The sequence below is a fragment of the Heloderma suspectum genome, chromosome W (genome assembly GCF_057233095.1).
Source record: "Heloderma suspectum isolate Gila_16-S chromosome W, 16-S_ref, whole genome shotgun sequence".
Lineage (NCBI taxonomy): Eukaryota > Metazoa > Chordata > Lepidosauria > Squamata > Helodermatidae > Heloderma > Heloderma suspectum.
Genome location: NC_139475.1, coordinates 803,674 through 823,583, shown reverse-complemented (window position 1 = coordinate 823,583; position 19,910 = coordinate 803,674). Strand labels below are relative to the sequence as shown.

At 54.2% G+C, this 19,910-nt stretch overlaps 1 protein-coding gene across 1 annotated transcript; it reads right to left on the bottom strand.

Annotated features, from left to right (window-relative positions):
- Nucleotides 1-1,778: 1,778 nt before the first annotated feature.
- LOC146333901 (GTP-binding protein Di-Ras1) lies at nucleotides 1,779-19,668 on the bottom strand. The gene is made up of 2 exons (XM_084825221.1): nucleotides 19,572-19,668; nucleotides 1,779-7,163 (listed from the first exon to the last, which is right to left on the bottom strand). The coding sequence occupies exon 2, from the start codon at nucleotides 7,126-7,128 to the stop codon at nucleotides 6,532-6,534; it is 597 nt and encodes a 198-aa protein (XP_084681347.1). The 5' UTR covers nucleotides 7,129-7,163; nucleotides 19,572-19,668; the 3' UTR covers nucleotides 1,779-6,531.
- Between the last annotated feature and the right edge of the window lie 242 nt (nucleotides 19,669-19,910).

Here is a 19,910-nt window from a genome sequence, read left to right as displayed (position 1 = left end):
CTTTTGGTTGCGTCAACAGAGGCACCCTTCTGAAGGCCCACAGCTCGGCCAGGGCAGCCAGGACCTCGGCTGGAGCAGCTGGTTTGATTCTGGACGCGGAGGATGTAGATAAAGTGACGGAGATGACAGAGGGTTCAGACGGCAAGCCCTTTCGGGGACCCGCTTTGCCCGCAGAAGGTCTCAGGGTCAGTCCTCAGCATCACCGGTGAAGAGGTTCTTGTGGGTCACAGGGCTGCCTGAGACCCCTGTAGAGCTGCTTCTGGTTCAAGTGAATCATCACTCTCCAACTGGTGGCCACAGGGGGGTCGTCGCCGCAGCACTGCCCCCAAGTGCACCATCAAAACCAACGGCCAGGGTCCAGGTGCCCCATGAGCCGTTCTGGGTAGGGCATTCCCACCAAAAGAGCCCTCTCCTAGTCGCCATCTGCCTCAGCAGATCGGGTGGCCAGGTGTCCCATTTCACAGAGACAGTCCCCTATTTGAAGGCGTCCCCTTTTTGAGAATGTGCCCAGCCCTGGTATGGCATGAAGATAGAGAACCATCAGAAGGGAGAGCTGGACCTGGAAGCTGTCGATCCCGTTAGCACCTGGAAGGCAGAGTGAGCAGAGGCACCCAGCTCCCTGGTCACCGTCTGGCCGGTACTCTGTTCTCTGGTGTCCCCCAAATGCACGTGTGGGCTGAAGGTGGATATTGGGTTTGAAATGGCTGAAGGCTTGGTGGCCAATAGTGGGTATGGGGCCACAGACCGACTGTAGCTCATCCTGAAGGCCCAGAACGGGGTGGTGCTGCCCGCTTTGCACGCAGAAGGTCCCTGAGCAATCCTAGCATCGCCAGGTAGGGCTTGCAAATACCCCCGTCTTGAGACCCTGGAGTGCTGCTGCCCATCAGGGTAGATGTTACCGAGAGGGCAATTGCGGTCCCCCAGATGTTTGGCCTACAACTCCCATCAGCTCTAGCCAGCATAGCTGATGGGGAGGGAAGATGGGAGCTGTAAGCCAGAACATTGAGACCGCAACAAATGGATGGACCAGGGGTCTTACATGGCATAAGGCGGCTTCTGATGCTCCTGTTGAACCCAACCCTTTATTCAGAGCCTTGAGGACTAGAATCTTAGTGTATTAAGGGAAGAGTTGTAGCTCAGAGGTAAGGTATATGCTTCGCCTGCAGGAGGTCCCAGGTTCGATCCCAGCAGCATCTCCAGGTGCTGCCACACTGACCGCCACAGATGCCAATGTCGACAATACCGAGTAGATGGATCAATGGTCTCACCCTGTACAAGGCAGCTTCTTTACATTCCTGCTTAAATCAGCCCCATATTAAGAACCATAAGGACTGGAATCTTAGTTTATTTTTAAGGGAAAAATCACAGCTCAGTGGCAGAGCTGATTTTTAGGAGAAGGGCCAGAGCGCTTGCTTTCCATGCCAACGCTGCCAGGCGCCATCTCTCCAGGCTGAAAAGGCCTTTGTGTATCAGGACTAGGACAGGCCCTCTCGCTCCGTGCTTTCAAGGGCACTGCCAGGCACCGAGTGGGCAACTCTGGCCTAAATGGGATGACAGGGCAACTGCAATAGAAGGCAGGTTTGTGAGATGTGGGATGAGGTAGGATGCCACCAGCAACGGTGGAGGACAATCAAGAAGCTGGCGGATTACGCAGCCTAAGGAAAGGCCTGCTACCTCCTTCCTTGGAAGAGTTTGGCGGAGGAGCCCTGGGGCAGAAGTTGAGATGGTCTGGCCGCCACTTCTCTGCTTAACTGAAGAACCACACCAGCCATGGGGAGAAACTGGGATAAATCCATTTTTATTCATTCAAGGAAGACTAATTCTAGAATAAAGGCTACATCGTACCATGTGTTTGTTTCCTTTTTATTATTACATTATTATAATATCGTTGAGTTTGTTTTTCTCTTTCTTCTCTTTTTAAAAAGCCAGTAATGCACAGTAGCTATTATCGTCATGCTGGCATTGAGAGGAATTCTATTCGGGATGGGTTCCGTATTTACAACGTAAAGCTTCCCTTCATCTGGAGTTGTAGAAGCACCATTTATGATTTGAGACGTAATATCTTAGCTGGAGAAAGGTGGATGGCCGCCTTCCCATGTCCACAGCCGGGCCGGGTCACAAACAGGCGCCAACCGCAACAGAAACACAAATAAATAAATTGCAGCTCCCCACCCCGTGCAGGCAGCCTGGGTCTCTGCAGCAAAGTACTCCAGTGCAAAGGGATGGGGTAAATCCACAAACAGAGGGGCTAGTCCTCATGGGGCACAAGCAGGAGCTAGGAAGGAGGAGAAGCAGCAATGGAGAGGTTGCTGATTTGGGGGAGGCAACACATAACATTGTGAACCAAGTAACCCAGTTCTAACAAGGCCTCAAGCAGGTCTCTGGGTAACGTCCCACACCCGCCCAAATCCATGCTGAATTGTGCAACTGACTCCCTGGTGCTTTTGAAATAACTGATATAAATTGCGCTAATGAGGCGTGTTTTCATACATGCTGGTTTTTGCCTCAGCCAGTGATGGGTCAAGGCACTGCCTGCCTTCCGACACCTTCAGAAAACTGTCTCCCCAGCTTCCTCTCCATGCATTTCCCCAGCCCCACTCACCCCACACACACAGTAGAAGTCTCTCTTAAGATGATGCTGGCTATTGCCTCAAAGCAAAGTATGCTTTTGGCTTTGGAAGTCTTGTATTTACTCATAAAGCCATGGATTTCAATTCAGCAATCAGTGAACCAATTATAACTCAAATGACGAATTGACTATGGCTTCTTTCACTGGATGACAACCTCTGGGTGGCTCACCAGGGACCCATCCCACTATCTGCAAAACCCTACTTCTAAGAAAAATCCTCTGCATCTTTAAAAACTGTTCTGTGCTGCTTTGCTTGTGGTTTCACTATCACATTTTATTTTTTGATGTTAGCTTTTATGATTTTATTTTACCTTTGCAAAATGCCCTGGGAAATTTTGTTGAAGGGGTGGCCCCCCCAAAACGATTCTACTGATTACATAGTGAATTGAAATGTATACGATCAGTCAACTAACAAGTGCAATCCTAGCCATGTCTACTCAGAAGTAAGCCCAATTATGTCTGTATAGGACTGCAGCAAAGGATTTCTTTAATGGGGCAATGGTCTCAGTAGTTTTATATGGGGTTTGGGGGGCATTTGTTTTGGGGGGCACACCCCAGTTGCTTCTGAACCCCACAGAGATGGGGAGTCCTACCACAAAAGCTGGCGGCTTGTAGATGTAAAGTGCACCCAGCTATTTCTGCACTTATCCAGGTTTCAAATGATCAAGATCTCCAGAAAGATCCAGAATCCCAAAGGAGATGAAGCACTTATGAAGAGAAAAGACAAAACTCTTCTGGAAAAACAAAAGTTATCAGAAACAGAAAATGTGCCGGTGGGTAAATTCTCTTATATACGTAAATTCAGTCTTGGTTGGGACAACGTCCCCCGGCCCCCCATCACACACGCACAGATTTTTCCCCTTCCTGGGTTTCTTTCCCTTTTGCAGGCCACATCAACAGCAGCCACATTTGAGGGAGAGGTGCCCCACAGAAGCATGGGGGGGCCCACTTCGTGGCTCTGCCCACAGACATGGTGGGAAGGTTGTCTCCCACCTGGCTCCTGGCTTGTGCTGAAATCTGGCTGCTCTGTCAGGAGTCAGAAGCCTTGTGCTTTGACTGGCCAGAGAGCAATCTTCCCAATTTGTTTGGGGAGAGCCACAGAACCAGAAACTGGGTGGTTGTTTTTTTAAGCCTTGGTTTACTCTACCCTTCCTATAAAAGAGAGGCCCCCGGGACTCGCTCATGCTATTTTGCCTTCGCAAACCACAGCTCAAACTCTACGTTGGGATGCTCGGCACTGCCCAATTCTGCATGCTGGCCCAAAGTGGAATTCCAAATGTGCACCATTTTGACAAGTGCACCACCCATACCGCCCCCCTGCAAGTTCACACCAGCTCAATTAAGCCGACAGTGCAAAAACACAAAAACGTTCCCACTACCTATTTTCTCTCTGAAATCCAAATTCTACTGACACTTTGCAAAAACCTGCTCCATGTGTGGGCTCTTCTCCTGTGCCTCCTAACTGCTCTGTGTGTGAATGATTGAGGTGCCAAAAAACAAACAAACATGATGGGTACAGGAAAGGACAGTACAAAGGACAGGAAGGAAGGAAGATGTGGTGGAGAGGCAAATGCAAGGCACATGGGCTTCCTTGCACACACACGCACGCACACACACGCACACACACACACAAATTCCACAGCCTTTTGCATTCGGCTTGCATGGCATGAAATCTGGCTTCAGAACCATGAGGGCTAGCCATTTGCTCCATTCTCTCTCTCTTTTTTAACTGAGAGCCAAGAAAAGTTCTAAATTCTGTCCCAAGTGGAATTCCACTTTGCAGGGAACTGCAGAAGCTGACTTTCCCCCTCCTTGCCCTTCTGCAGGGGGTTTTGCAACCCCCATGCCCTCTAACTCTTAAGACTATCCTTTCACGTGAGCGAAGCTGGGGAGAGAGTGAAGAAGGCAAGAGGGTAATCTCCTCTGTTCCCTCTTTTGCTGCCTCTTATCCTAACCATTCTCTCTACCCCCACGGGCGCACACATTTCCCCTGCCACCTGAGAAGAACACTCCCTGTGCCTGATGCAACCAGCTCTGACCCACAAAAGGTTCTGCTGAAATAAAAGGTGCGTCCAGGTGCCCCAGGTCTCCCCGCCTCACCTTCCCTGCCCTGTTTCGATGGCAAGGATGGCCAACTGATAAGGAGTCCGCATGGTGTAGAGGACACGTGGGTCGGTCTCTCGGTTCTGCAGCTGGAAATGGTCCCTTTGCACGCAAAGGAGCTGACCTTGCACTGGAGGCACAAAGTCATCTGGATCAGTCCTTTTGTTCCTTACTTTCCCTTAAGCATTGCACGCTTCTCGGATGTCACCATCTTGAGCCCGGTGGACAGAGAAGGACAAATGGCCCTATTAAGGTGCTGCTGCTATTATAAATCAGGGGTCTTGTTTGCTCCAGGTTGCCCCCTGCCACAGCATTACACCCCCCACTTCAGTGCTGCCTCTCCTTTCTACCACACTTCATCCTTGCCTTCTATCCCTCACTGGCTAGATATGTGCTGTTTCGTTTTGACTTCTGTTGCTTAAAAAAAATAAACCCTTAAATTAAAAATAAAGAAACGAGGAAATCTCACGGTGAGCTACAATGTTCAAAGTTTAGCATATCAAGAAGGGCAGGGCAGGGGAGAACGAGAGAAGGGGCCTGGCGGGGGAGTGTGGAAGGCAACACCTGAAAGCCCACTTCACTGCTCTTCCGTCCCGTTCCTGCTGTGGGGCCCCTCTCCGCTGGGCCTTGGTGTGCAGGGGCAAGGAGATATCCCTGGTGTTCGGAGGTGGGGTTGGGAGACCCCTTGCTCAGCAACACCCGGTGAGTCCAGCAGCTGGATGGGTCTTTCCTTCACAGCTGGATGGCCGCTCCTCCAGAGGTGTTGCCCCACACAAACGTCCAGCAAGGAGACCCATTCCCAAGCCCAGGAGCGTGACTTTTCCATGCGCAGCCCCTAATATCAACGGCCTTCCAGTGCTGGATTCGGGCCCACTACCAAACCATAGCCCGACCTACGGGGGCGCAGCAGCCGACACACAGGCACAGCCAAAAATTAAGGGGGCGGTCCCTGAATGCAAGTCTGGGCTCAGAGGCAGGTCTGGGGATGAACGGGGCGCCACAGGGCAGTGTTACCACTGTTGCCGCCGCCACTATGTGTTCGTAGGCAGGATGGGTTCTGCCCCTTCACTGTTGGACTCCGCCCCGGGGGCCAGGCTCTTGGAAGCGGGTGCTGCAGGGTGGGGGCCCCACTCTCGACCCCTTGAGGACCGCTGCCTTGGAGCGTGTGCTGCAGAGCCCCGGCAGGGGCGTGACAACGACCAAAGGGACCAGAACACCCGACCTGTCCAACATCCTTCTGAGCAGGACGATGAAGGACGGGCCAGGAAAGGGGAACAGCCAAACCGGGGGCGGGGGGATTGTGCATTTCTCCGGCTGTGCAGCGTGCAGGCGGACGGGGTGAGAGCTGAAGCCGGGGGAGAGTCGCCCCCTGCACAGGTGAGTCCCAATGCCGGGAAAAAGAGCCCCTCCCCTCCATTCCCACCTGCTGGATCCCAGCGTGGGATCTGGCTCTCAAAGTGGGGCGGGATCCTCAGTCCCACGGCATGGCAGGCCACAGCCTGGAGAAGCCCCCAGCTGATGCCACTGCCCTCCGCTGGAAGAGTTCAAGGGGAACAAGCAGGAAGGTCCCCAGAAGGGAGCCTCCGCCTCATCTCCACTTGGACAGCGGGCCTAGGAGGGCCTCTCCCTACAATATTGCGGTGCTCCCTTGCCGGCCGGAGGGAGCAAGGGGGAGACGGAGGAGAGGCCGCGGGGCCGTGAATGCCGTCACGGCGCTGAGGGAGGCGGACGAGGGAGGCGAGGGGGACGCCAGCAAGGAGGAGGGAGATGGCGACAACGGGGGCAGGGGGGCGCCCGCCTCACATCAGGCTACACTTGCCCTTGATTTTGTCCGCCCGCTTCTGCTTGCCGGAGCGCTTGCCGTCAATGTTGAGGCTCATGTTCCGCCGCTTCTCCAGGTTGAGCAGCTCCTGGAAGAGCTCCTTGACGTTGTAGTTCATCTTGGCCGAGGTCTCCATGAAGGCGCACTTCCACTCCTGGGCCACGGCCTCGCCCCCCTGGGTCTCCACCTCCCGCTGGGTCTCGTCGCACTTGTTGCCCACCAGCATGATGGGGATGCTCTCCACGCTGCCCTTGATCTGCACGATCTGCTGGTAGATGGGCCTCAGCTCCTCCAGGGACTGCTTGCTGGTGACGGAGAAGACCAGGACGAAGGCGTGGCCCTTGGAGATGGAGAGGCGCTGCATGGCCGGGAACTGGTGGCTGCCGGTTGTGTCGGTGATCTGCAGGGTGCAGACGCTCTTGTCGCAGCTGATGACCTGCCGGTAGGTGTCCTCGATGGTGGGGATGTAGGTGTCGCGGAAGGTGCCCTTGACAAAGCGCAGCACCAGCGAGCTCTTGCCCACGCCGCCGGCGCCAAACACCACGACCCGGTAGTCGTTGCTTTGTTCCGGCATCTTGGGTGGGGGGTGGGGAGCAGCAGCTACCGCACCTGGGGAGGAGAAGGGGGGCATGGTCAAACTCGGACTGGAACGCAGCACCTGATGGAGCATCTCTCCCGGCATGAACTGACCCGAACGTTGCACTCAGCATCCAAGGCCCGCCTCTGGGCGCCTCCTTTGAGGGAGGCTCAGGGGGCAGCAACAGGGGAGAGGGCCTTCTCGGTGGTGGCCCCCAATTCCAGGATGCCCTCCCCAACAAGGCCCTCCTGGTGCCAACACCATCATCTTTTCCGTGCTAAGTTAAAACTGCCCTCTTCTCTCAGGCATTTGGCAGCGTACAGTGAGTTTTTAATCAGGTCCCAGATTGTCTTTGCTTGATTGTTTAAAAGACATATGTTGTCTTGTGTGCTGTCTGTTTGTATGTTTCTACGTAAATGGTTTTTAACATTTGGTGTACTGTATCTTCAATGGTTTTTAAACTTTGTAAACTAACCAGAGAGCTTTGGCTATGGGGTGGTATAGAAATGTAGGAAGGAGAAGCAGCAGCAGCAAGCAGAGAAGTTCAGCTAAGAGGTTAGTCCTTACCACCACCACCATCACCACTGTGGGATTGATGGGCAAGCCAAAGGGAGACCATCTTCTTTTTCGTCATACTACGCAGCATTTATGGACACCCCCCTGCCCAGTGGTGTGGTGGTCAGTTTGGAAGTGGCAGTCCCCACAGCCATGCCCAGGAGGAGAGTCCCCAAATCCCAGCAGATCCATATCAATAAACCAGTTCTAGCCATTTTCATCTCCACCAGGAGCAGGTCTAGGGCTGGACGCGCCTGATCTCATCTGATCTCGGAAGCTAAGCCGGGTCAGCCCTGGTTAGTACTTGGATGGGACACCGCCTGGGAATCAGGATTCCTGCACCAAGCAGGGGGTTGGACTCAATGGTCTTGTAGGCCCCTTCCAGCCCTATGAATCATAGAATCATAGAATAGTAGGGTTGGAAGAGGCCTACAAGGCCATGGAGTCCAACCCCCTGCTTAATGCAGGAATCCAAGTCAGAGCATCCCTGTCCAGCCTCCTCTTGCATGCCTCCAGCACGGGAGAGCCCACCACCAAACTAGGGAATGGGTTCCATTGTCGTATTGCTCTAACAGTCAGGAAGTTTCTCCTGATGTTCAGCCGGAATCTGGCTTCCTGTCACTTGAGCGCATTATTCCGTGTCCTGCACTCTGGGATGATCAAGAAGAGATGCTGGCCTTCCTCTCAGGGACAACCTTTCAAGTACTTGAAGAGCACTATCCTGTCTCCCCTCAGTCTTCTCTTCTCAAGGCTCAACATGCCCAGTTCTTTCAATCTCTTCATAGGGCTTTGTTTCCAGTCCCCTGATCATCTTCGTTGCCCTCCTCTGAACCCTCTCCAGTTTGTCCGCATCCTTCTTCAAGTGTGGTGCCCAGAACTGGACACAGTACTCCAGATGAGGCCTAACTAGGGATGTACGAAACACCTACCTGGCTCCGCGCCGGGCAATCCGCGGTGGGGGGGAGGCGCTCCGTCCCTCCTCCTGGAATCCTCGACAGGGGGCGGGAGGCGATCCGGTCCTCCCCCCTGGAATCCTGCCCAGCTGGCTCCACTCCGTGGCCAAGCTGCGGAGCAGCCAGCCGGCTCCGGCCACCCGCAGTTGGACATCCAGCCGCTGGGCAGCCCTGCAGGGACGCAATGGCGGCTGTCGTAGCCGCCGCCATTTGCATCCCTGTATTGAGCCATGATAGGCTACGTAAATATTTACGTAGCTTATCACGGCAGGGGGAAAAAACCCAGTGTACGCAAATGGCGTCCCCGCGTTAGCCGTGATAGGCTATGTAAGTATTTACATAGCCTATCACAGCTATGAAGACGAAGCGAATGGCGGCCACAGGACGGCCGCCATTCGCAAAGCAGCGCGGACGGGAGCAGGTAAGTGCTCCGTTTCGCGCGCCTTTCATGGGTTGGGGGGGCGGGGGCTTCGTTCCACGACGGATTTCGGGGGGCCAAACGCACTGGCATTCGGCCTCACCGAGATCCGTCGTGGAATTCTCTGACATCCCTAGGCCTAACCAGTGCTGAGTAGAGGGGAACTAGTACTTCTCGGGTCTATGCGTCTTTTGTCAAGTGAATGGCTCTTAATGGCCTGTTGGGCCAAAGCCTCCCAAAATACTTTGCATTACACTAGGGAACCATCTGCTGTTGCTGGGAAATGCATTTCCCGCAGCTGCCCTGAGGATTGCAGCTAAGCTCAGAGGGAAGAGGAAGTCTCAGCTGGGTGGCAGAGGACTTCAGCTTCCCTGCTAATGAAAAGGTCCCACGGCTGCGTCCCTGCGAGCCCTAATGCTACCGCACCACTGTCCCTGCCTCCAGATGTGGAGGCAAAGGTGGAAAGGGCTCAGCATTGGGAAACAAGTTGTGGACAGACAGTGGATAAACAGTTTCCCAAAATTTGGACTGAAGCACTAGCTGAAAAGTTAACACAGCATAGCAGAGTAATAATCAGAGGAACAATTAAAGGCCAGGCCCATGGAAACATGGCTTGGCTTTCTAACTTTTGTTAATACAGCTTTTGTTAACACAGGCCAACATCCATCAATACTCATCCTGTTTCTGGAAAGGAATACTAGCCAAGACAACTGGAAATTGAAACGTTACTGGTTGCAAATGAAGGTGACCCTTATGATGCAATTATGGGTGCCGTCCTAGGCACGTTTCGACTGGCTGGGGCATGCTAGGAGTTGTACGACTTTTTTCTGTCTAAACATGCCTAGGATCGCACCCTGTATATCTCCTCTCAAAGTCTCCTGTACCCACTCTCGCATCTGACAGCGTAAGGCAAAGGGCATGGATTCGTATACTGTTGCTGATACCATTATACGTTAAAATCACTACATACCTTAGAACAAAAATGAAATAGAAACATAGGGATTAAAGACATTCCTGGATGAAGATTTATCAACCGGTATTAGCCATGACATCGCCACAGAGCGTCCATGGAAAGAAGTAATTCTCCTCTGAGTAACAAACATTCTAGACAGCCAACAAGGGGACGATATTACTTATTTAGCATTATTTTAGGCTGGCTTTAACAGGCAGAACCTCAAAATACCCCTAGCTTTGCAGCAGCAAAAGTAGAGCTGAGGATGGGGGTGCGCTTGACCTCCCCTCGGTATGAGGAGCGGTGGGTTAACTGTGCAGCAGGGGGAAGGGGAAGGGCACCCTACCGTTGTTAAGACGTTTCCATGGCTGGCCTGCCCACGTGGTGGTAAAGAGAAGCAATTCAGATGAACACACATGTTTTAAGTCTTTAAGTCAAAACCAATGCAAACAAAAACAAGAAGGAAGGAAGGAAGGAAGGAAGGAAGGAAGGAAGGAAGGAAGGAAGGAAGGAAAACTGTGGCTGATGGGAGGACCGTAGAACCACAGAATTTTAGAGCTGGAAGAAGGCCTGGAGGTCATGTAGTCCAGCCCTGTGCTGAAGGCAGGAATTGCAGCATCCCTGACAGATGTCCATCCAGCCTCTGCTTAAACATTGCCAGTGAAGGAGGACCAGCCACCTCTCATGGCAGAGTCTGTTTCACTGCTGAACAGCCCTCACTGTTAGGAAGTTTCTCCTAATGTTTAACCAAGATCTGCTTCCCTGACATTGCCACGCCTGTTTGCTCTACCCACTAGGAAAGGGCTCTGATGGGAAACCGAGGCAGGACAGAAGAGATGTCTCAGGATGCTAGATGTAATAAATACCTGTAGAAGCCTGAAACAACACCATTCTGCGAATTACTGTGAGAGCCCCCTGCCCCCTTTCACTCCTTCACACTCACACACAGGTAAGAACATCAGAAGAGCCCTGATGCTGGATCTGACCCAGGGTCCATCTAGTCCAGCACTCTGTTCACACAGTGGCCTACCAGCTGCCCACGGGAAGCCCAGAAACAGGAGTGCAACAGCACCCTGCTGCCCATGTTCCCCAGCAACTCGTGCACACAGGATCACTGCCTCTGGTACTGGAGGGAGCACAGAGCCATCAGGGCCAGTAGCCATTGAGGGCCTTCTCCTCCAGGAATTTGTCTCGCCCACTTTGAAATCCATCCACGTTGGTGGCCACTGCTGCGTTTTGTGGTTGCGAAGTCCATAGTTCAACTCTGCGCTGTGTGAAGGATGGATGGCCTTCCTTTTACCTGTCCCGAATCTCCTACCAAGCAGCTTCACAGAATCATAGAATCGTAGGGCTGGAACTACAAGGCCATCGAGTCCAACCCCCTGCTCAGTGCAGGGATCCAAGTCAGAATCCAGGTTGTTCACGGGACTACCCCTTTGGGTTCTAGTATTATGGGAGAAGGAGAAAAAAGTCTCCTCATCCACTTTGTCCACGCCAGGCACCATTTTGCACACCCCTGTCGTCTCTCCCCTAAAATGGCCTTTTCTCCAAACGAAACAATACACACTCCAACTTTTTTTTTTCTGCATCACAGATCAGCGCCATGAGGCAAAACAATTCTGTGCTGCTGCTTCAACATGCACCCCCCACCCAGCCTCCGCAACAGCATCTCTAAGCCCCTCTGGGACCGGAGCGGGGGGTGGGGGGTTCTGCTGACACCACACTCCTTTGCTCCACCTTGAGAGGGAAAGAGCTGCTGGAGTGGAGGTGAGGTGGGGAAAATCTAGATCCTCCTGCAAGACTCCACTGACCGATCGAGGAGGAAGACACACCAGGGCCTCGGCCCCTTCCCTCACTCAAGTTTGCCTGTGCATGCTGGGGTGGGGTGAGGGGGGGCGCATGAGAAGAGAGACTGCATTTTTCATTCATTAAGGGTTTCTTTTTTCCCTTGGGGGTGGGGAGTCAGCAAATTTGCCAGAGGTGTTTGATCATTTGTGTGCAACACAGAAGCCATGGCACCAGGAAGAAAACCGCACTGCAGAATTTGAAGGCCGTTTTAGGGCATCGCTGGTGACAGAATAACGCAGGTGTTTCCGTTCAGCACCAGGTGCTGCAACGGTCAGCCACTCCAACGGTCAGAGGAACTCCTTGCCAATGGAAGGAGATCTCTCTCTCCCCTCCCCCCCCCCCGTCTCTTTCATGGCTGTTGATTAACAGTATGCCCCCGCCTCCCAAATACTTCCAACTTCTTTCTGCCCTAGTTGGTTTCAGCTAAGCGCTTCAGGAAACTAACTTGCACGCAGGTATAAGCTCACAAGAGCTTGTGCCAGAGAAGGCGCACACAGACACGGACACACACAGGCGCACACACACACCCAGCTGCGTATTCTGGATCCTGGCCCATGGAGTGCTGTGACTAGATTTGGATGCAATGGGGTTGGGTCTGAAAGCCAGCAGACAGCCCCTCTTTCAGCATAAGCCTCCCTACAAATCATGCTGCCATATCCTTTGTCCCCTTCCATCTCTGACAGAAGTGACATGGTTAGGCAGAGCCATGAGAGTTTCACCACTGCCTCTGGCAGGAAGAAGAGACAGGGTCTTTTCAGCAGCGGCCCCCAGACTTTGGTATTGCCTCCTGTGTGAGGTTTGTCTCGCCTCTCCAAAGGCATTCTGCCAGAGGGCAGGGACCTTTCTTTTTCGGCTGGCTTTCACCCTATCAAGTTGGCTGATTTGAATTGGATCATTTCAGTCTCTGCCGCCTACAGATATTGTTTGTGCGATCTCTGTTTAACTTTTTAGATATTTTATTGTGTACTTTTAATCTGCTTCATACTTTGTATTTTGATGGAATTTATTTTTATTGTTACTGTCTGGAGTCTATTTTGTCATTAAGCCGGAATACAAATGTTCTTAATAAATATAATTATAAATACATATATAAAAGCCGGTTTGTTTCACCATCTGTGGTCTCTGATGTAACCATCAGCATTGGAGCAAGCCCTTGTTAGTTTCACTAATGCCAACTTCCTCAGGGTCTCCCCTCCCTCCGGACGCCAAGCCAATCTCACCAGCGGCTTGTTTGCTAATTAAAATATTACTTCATGCACTGGGCTGGTGTGCAAAGGTGCCCTTTTGAAGGGAAAACATGCACACACAAGGGCAACTGACCATGCTTTCTCTCAAACCATGTCCATTTCCCTGGAGACCAGAGTTTGTCTGTGTGGCTGTGAAAGCCAACAGGTCTGCCCCATCTTCTGTATGACGGCCTTTCTGATATTAGAAGGCTGCTATCGTATTTATTTATTTATTTATTTATTAAATTTATTAATCGCCCATCTGGCTGGTCACCCAGCCACTCTGGGTGATGTACAGAGTGTATAATAGAACAGTTTAAAACAATAGAATTCTACAGTAAAAACATCATATTTCTAAGAATACCCTAACCCACCCCAAATGCCTGCCTGTCTCATGTCTCCCCTTAGCCATCTCTTCCCCAGGCTAAACATACCCAGCTCTTTCAAGCCTTCCTCCTAGGACATGGTTTCCAGACCTCTCCCCAACCCGAGGCTAACTATCCCATCAGGTCCTCCTGGCCTGGGTCAGGACTGGGCCTTTGCCAGGGTTGAGATCCTTTCAGTGAAGATCTGGAGCGTGGGGTATTGATCCATGCAAAAGCAGATCTGCCACCAAGCAGCTGCAGCCCTTCTCCAACCTTGATTCATCTGTTCAGTCAGCCATTTATTTACTTATTACATTTCTCTACTGTCCAATAGCCAATAGCTCTGTGGGCAGTTTCACAAAAATCTAGCTGCTATATTTTACCTCTCTAGAGAGATGGCAGCGGGGCAGGATCTTGGCCAGATGGGAGACCCCTTCCAAGTCCTGCCATCTGAGTCTGTAGTTTGCTCTGATTACATGATCTCATTACGTGGGAGCCAGTCTGGTGTAGGGGTTCAAGTGCTGGACTGGGACTCGGGAAACCCGGGTTTGAGTCCCCACTCAGCCATGAAGCTGCCTGGGTGACTTTGGGCCAGTCCCTGACTCTCAGCCTGTCCTACCTCACAGGGTTGTTGTGAGGAGAAAATGGAGGCCCATGTGGGCTGCCATGGGTTCCTTGGAGGAAAAAAGGTAGGCGACAAATTTAACAATTAGTACAACGCCAAGATAACGTCCTGTCCACGCTCTGCATGGAGCAGAGCAGTCTCCAAAATCTTTTTTTTCAAGGGTTGGGCTGGGATCAAAACCAAAGGCCACTGGGAAGCTGCACCCCACTCAACCCCCCTGCCGCCTCCCAGGAAGAACATTGCGGCAAGCGGGAGGCCAACCCGGCCCCATCCCTCGACCAGAGAAGGAGCAGCTGCAGGGGCTTGTATCACCCCCCACCCCGCCAGCCAGAAGGAGCACCCATGAGAACTTGGAAACAAGTCAGAACTGGTGCCTGAGTTTTGCTTTTTTTTATCCTCCCCCCGCCCCCCCATCCCTTTTCCTTTTGTGTCGGGCATTTAGACTGTAAGCCCGAGGGCAGGGACTGTCCCATTATTAATCTGCATAAGATGTTCAGGGAGCCTCTTTTGGGCTGAGGAGTGGGGTAAAAATACTGCACACAAATTAAGTAATGAATTAACCCCCCCCCCTTGGACGAATTTCACCCCCTTCTCTGAATTATGTGTGTAACCATTCGGCCTGTGTGACCCTCGCCTCTCCTTTCCCACCACACAACTCCCTCCCACGCTCAAAATCCAAAATGTGGGACTGTTGTCTCTCCCTTCCCGGAAGTGGCATGCCATCTCATGCCCAGCACCTTCTGCCTGCGAACTCAGGACTCCCTCCTGAAAACTCCAGGGCCCACTGTGCCAAAACCCTCCAGCAACGATGCTGAACCCTGGGAGGAGGAGGAGGAACTCTAGACTGGCTGGTTCTGTCCCTCCATTCAGGCCTCAGTGGAGGCAGGACGCAGGCTCTGCTTCCCTGCCCCAGGCGGACATCCCATAATAGGATCAGCATGTTCTATTTCTGGACACCACTGCAGGATGCCCATATGGCCATCCTGGTCTCACCAGTAAAACTCTTGTGGCGGAGCAGAGATGGAATTTGGAATTCGGCCTGCGCCCCAAACCAGTTTTTCCAAAGGACCAACTGCCAGGGCTTAGGGGACCTCCTGGGAAACGGGGGCCCAGCTGCCCTTCAACACCTCCTGACCCATCCCCTTCCTTTACCTGCCTGCTCAACTGCCGAGCCCCCCGATAGCACCCCTACAGCTCTGGGGTGGGATCTGTGGCTGAGCAAAGACCTCTGCGGGCCTCTCCCACCCTCTGATCTCTAAGAGGGGATCATCGTCCTCTCGTGCCCTCCCGATGTTGTGGAGTGCAACTCCCCCAAACTCCAGCCAGCCTGGCCAATGGTCAGGGATGGAGGGCGCTGTGGTCCATAACATCCGGGGGGCACCTTTTGCCTCCCACAGTGGGAAGACTTTTGCATACAGATGGCTTTTGAGCCACAAGGGCCCTGAAGCTCTGGAGATGTCCTGGCAAGGAGGAGAGCTCAAGTCCACTGGGCTGGCGCTCTGGATGCGCCAATGTGCTGGGGAGGGAAGCATCCCTGTTCCCTTCCCCGCTAGAGCTATTCTCGCAACGAGAAGCATTGTGGGACGAACCCAAGTGCAGCCCAAGTAGCTCTGATGTGTCCCAAGCGAACGGGCCTTGATGGAGCAAATATTAATTAAGAAACGCTTGGAGGGCATCTCCAAACTGGCAGTGACAACTCGGAGGGGGGAACCTCACCCCCGGTACAAAGACGAAGCAAAGAGACTCGGCTTGCAGTGCTGTAAATGACACAGTGCACTTAAACTCCTAACGGGCTCCGTCCAGGAAAGGGGGGAGCCCCCAAAGCGCATCCCTTGCCCACAGAAGGCCTGATGTTCAATCTCCGGTTTTAAAAACGCTCTCTGGGATCAGGACAAGGAGAAACGGCTCTCTGCCTCAGAGCCAACTGGGCTGCAGAGACCCAATAGCCTGACCCTAGATTGGACAACTTGTCCACAGAGCTCCGGCTTCGCCCACAGACGGTCCTGGGTTCAAGCCCAGGCAGTTCTGCTGGCTGGGGAATTATGGGAGTTGTAGTACAACACATCTCGAGGGCACCAGGTTGGAGAAGGCTGGTTTAGCCAAAATGGCTCTCATGCAGAAACGAGCCGTGGTCATTAAGAAAGGAGGAAGCAGGCAAACTAGAATGGGTTCAGAGGAGGACCATAACATAAGAACATAAGAACCTAAGAACAGCCCTGCTGGATCAGACCAAGGTCCATCTAGTCCAGCATTCTGTTCACACAGGGGCCGGCCCGCTGTCAATGGGAAACCCACAAGCAGGACAGGAGTGCAACAGCACCCACCCGTCCATGCTCCCCAGCATACAAAGGCTCACTGCCTCTGATACTGGAAGTACTGTATAGCCATCAATAGCCCTCTCCTCCAGGAATTTCTACAATCCCCCTTTTAAGCCACCCAAATGGGTGGCCATCACTACATCTTGGAGTAGCAAATTCCATAGTCTAACTCTGCGCTGTGCGAAGAAGCCCTGCCTTTTGTCTGTCCTGACTCTCCCACCAGTCAGCTTCATGGGAGGACCCCACTGGGCTCTAGTATTATGGGAGAAGGAGAAAAATGTCTCCCTATCCACTTTGTCCATGTCAGGCATAATTCTGTACACCTCTATCAGGTCTCCCCTCACTCACATTTTCTCCAACCAAAAAATCCCAGGTGTCACAGCCAAAGTTGGTTGGGTGCACAGAAAACAAGCCCCGATGAGCAAAGGTTGAAGGAGTGGGCACGGCTATCCTGGAGAAGGGAAACGGGCTGGGGGGGGGGGGGTCATGACAGCTCTCTTCCATCTTTCACATCCCTGAAGGGCTGCCCCATAGAGGAGGGCAAAGATGTGTTCTCTGCTGCCCCAGAGAACAGTATGAGATCTAAGGGGCTGAAATCACAGAAGGACAGATTTTGGTTGAACATTAGGAGAAACATCTTGATGGAAAGAGAAGCTTGACGATGGAACCAAGCCGGCCGAGAGATGCTTGTGCGAACGCACCCAGGGTGACGGCACCGATCCCGGAAAGCAAAGGTGGACAAACCAAGCCCTCCTGCCCATCTGCCCACCTCCCCCAATCCAACCCCACCAAGAGGGTACTGGGATGGAGAAAACCGACATGATGCAAATCTTCCTGCCTCTGTGTGTGTGTGTGTGTGTGTGTGTGTGTACGTACGTAAGAACTTTGAAACTAAGGGCTGGTGCTTGAGTTTTGCTTCTTCTTTTTTCCTCCTCCTCCCCAAACCCTTTTCCTTTTGTGCCAGGTCTTTTAGATTATATGCCTGTGGGCAGGGACTGCCTCATTATCAATGAGCCTTTTTGGGCAGAAGAGTGCCGGGGGGGGGGGTGGAATTCTGAAAATAAACAAATAAGCGGCTTCCCCAGGAGATGCTCACTGATCACTGACTTCCCGAACTGGGAGATGCAGCAAGGAACAAATCCTGCTGAGGTGCAACAGGGCACTGTGGGCGGATTCACACCTCCAACAGATTGCAGCGCACGCCTACTTTGGCCACTCAAGCCGGGCCTGGGCCAAATCTTCGGTCCTGTTCAGCAAAGTACCACTTCATTATTGAAAAGAGTTCGCTATGGGTTGCTAAAGTTAAGGAGGGCTTTACAAACGCCAGTCGGTTTGGAAACGAAGCAGAAGTGAAAGAGATTTGGCTTCTGGAAGCAGGAAGACAGTCCCCAGGCGCTTATTAAATATCAAGTGATTTTCCCCCATGGACCTGTTGACATGACATTGTATGAGAACCAAAGATAACAGGAAGGAAGGAAGAGTTTAAAAAATAAGAAGCAAAGACAGGAGAAGAGGAGACGAAGTTAGTTCCCTGATCTCCATCACTCTGACGTGGCCACGAATCGCCCGACAGCTCACACAGCCCAGGACGCTGCATCTGAAGCCATAGTCAGACACCTCTAAGCATATGCAGAGTCACTGCAGCAACTCTTGCTCATCTGATATTAAGCATTAAGTCTCCAGGAGGGTGGGCACGATGGGTCATTTAATTTAGATTTTAAAAGACGGCATCCCTCCTCGCTCTAAAGCAAGGCCCACCTTCCCGGCACCTTCCACGACCTGCGGTGGTCTCTAAGGCTCCACAGGAGGCCTTGTTGCCTTGATGAACAGGCTGTTTTCATCACGGAAGGGGGTGAGAGGATGGTGTCCCTCTCCCGCGGAACTGCACTGAGATGGGTGCTATTTAACTCAACAGTCCCAGACACCCCATCTCAGAAAGGGGAACCCCAGCAATGATCAGGGAGCTGGAGAAGCTCTCTTTCGAAGAAAGGTTGCACTGACTGGGGCATTTTAGTTTCTTAGGAAGGTGAGCGAGGGGTCGAGGTCGGGACAAAGGATGCCTGGTGTGGAGGAAGTGGAGAGGGAAACATTCTTCTCCCTCTCCCGTCGGACAGGAACCCAATGGACTCATCCCGCGAACGGTGGGAGATTCGGGGCAGACCAGAGTCCTTCTTCACACAGCACACAGCAAAACTGTGGAATTCACTGCCGCAAGGTGTCGTGACGGGCACCAGTTTGGACAGCTTTGAAGGGGGACTGGGCAAATTCATGGAGGAGGAGGCCATCGACAGTCCTGATGGCTATATGGGAGAGCCTGTCTCTGGGTCCCAGCTCGTGGAGGGCAGCGGCGGGAGGCCTCTGTCCCCTTCATGTCCTGCTTGAGGGTCTCCCGTACGGCTGTCCTGTGTCGGGCTGTAACCCTTTCTGAAATACGTCGAGCGCTCCCAGTTCGCACCCTCTTCTTTCTGGCCACCCTCCGTTGGAAACAGGGCGCTGGACCACTGGAGCCACCTCGGCGCGGTCCAGCAGGGCGCCAGCTCCGCCTCGGCGCGTCGCCGCGATCCCGCCCACGCACCGCTCCCCTCCGCCGCGACGGGCCGGAGGCCAACGAGGGCCACCGCCCGCCGTGGGGGCGAGGGCCGCCTCTCCGCGAACACGGAGCCGGCGCGGCGCGGCGCGGCGCGGCGGCCGGAGTGCTGGGCGGGGCGCCGGGGGCGCCGGGGGCGCCGGCTCCCGCCCCACCCGGCCGCGGCAGCCCCGGGCGACTCCGGGCCGGCCGCAGGCTCTCAGCCCGGCCCGCCTCGCCGCGCAGGGCGGCTGCTGTGAGGACGGGCGGGAGGGGGGAGGATCGCGTAAGCCGCCCGGGGCGCCTCGCGGGAGGGGAAAGGCGGGGACTCAGCGCGCGCCCGCCGCAGTTAACCGGCGGAACTCCTCGCTACGCAGCACGGCGGCGGCCGCGGGCTGGCGGGCGGCGAGCGGTGTCGGGCCGGGGCCAGCCCGGCGGGGCCGCTGTCCCGCGGAGAGCCCCGGGCCTGCGGGCCCCAGCGGGCGCCCGCGGCCTCCCCTGCCGCGCCGCGCCGCGCCGATCCCGCCCCGGAGGCCCCCGCTGTGCGCGCCCCCGGCGGGCCCCCGCGCCCCTCGCCCGGGCCGGGGCCGGGGCCGGCGCCGGCGCGTCCTCACCTGGCTCAGCCGGCGGCGGGGCGGCGCGGCCTCCGCCAGGCGGCCATGGGCGGGCGGAGCGGCGGGGCGCGCCGGGGCGGCTGCTGCTGCCGCCGCCGCGTCGGAGGAGGCGGAGGCGGCGGCCGGCGCGCGGGCGGGCGGGCGCGTCACGTGTGAGCGCCGCGGAGGGGCGGGGAGGCGCCGCCCGGCCCCCCCCCCCCGCGCCCCGCTTGGACTCCTGGCGGAGGGGAGAAGGCGGGATGCGGACGTGACAAGTGACTGAATAAAAACGCCCCCGCCATCCTTCTCTTTCTGTCTCCCCCTTCCTTTGCTTTCTCTCTTATCCCTGCTGCCCTCGTT

Bases quoted from the DNA above. Each gene is read 5' to 3' on its own strand.
- LOC146333901 (XM_084825221.1), bottom strand. From the start codon at position 7,128: ATGCCGGAACAAAGCAACGACTACCGGGTCGTGGTGTTTGGCGCCGGC.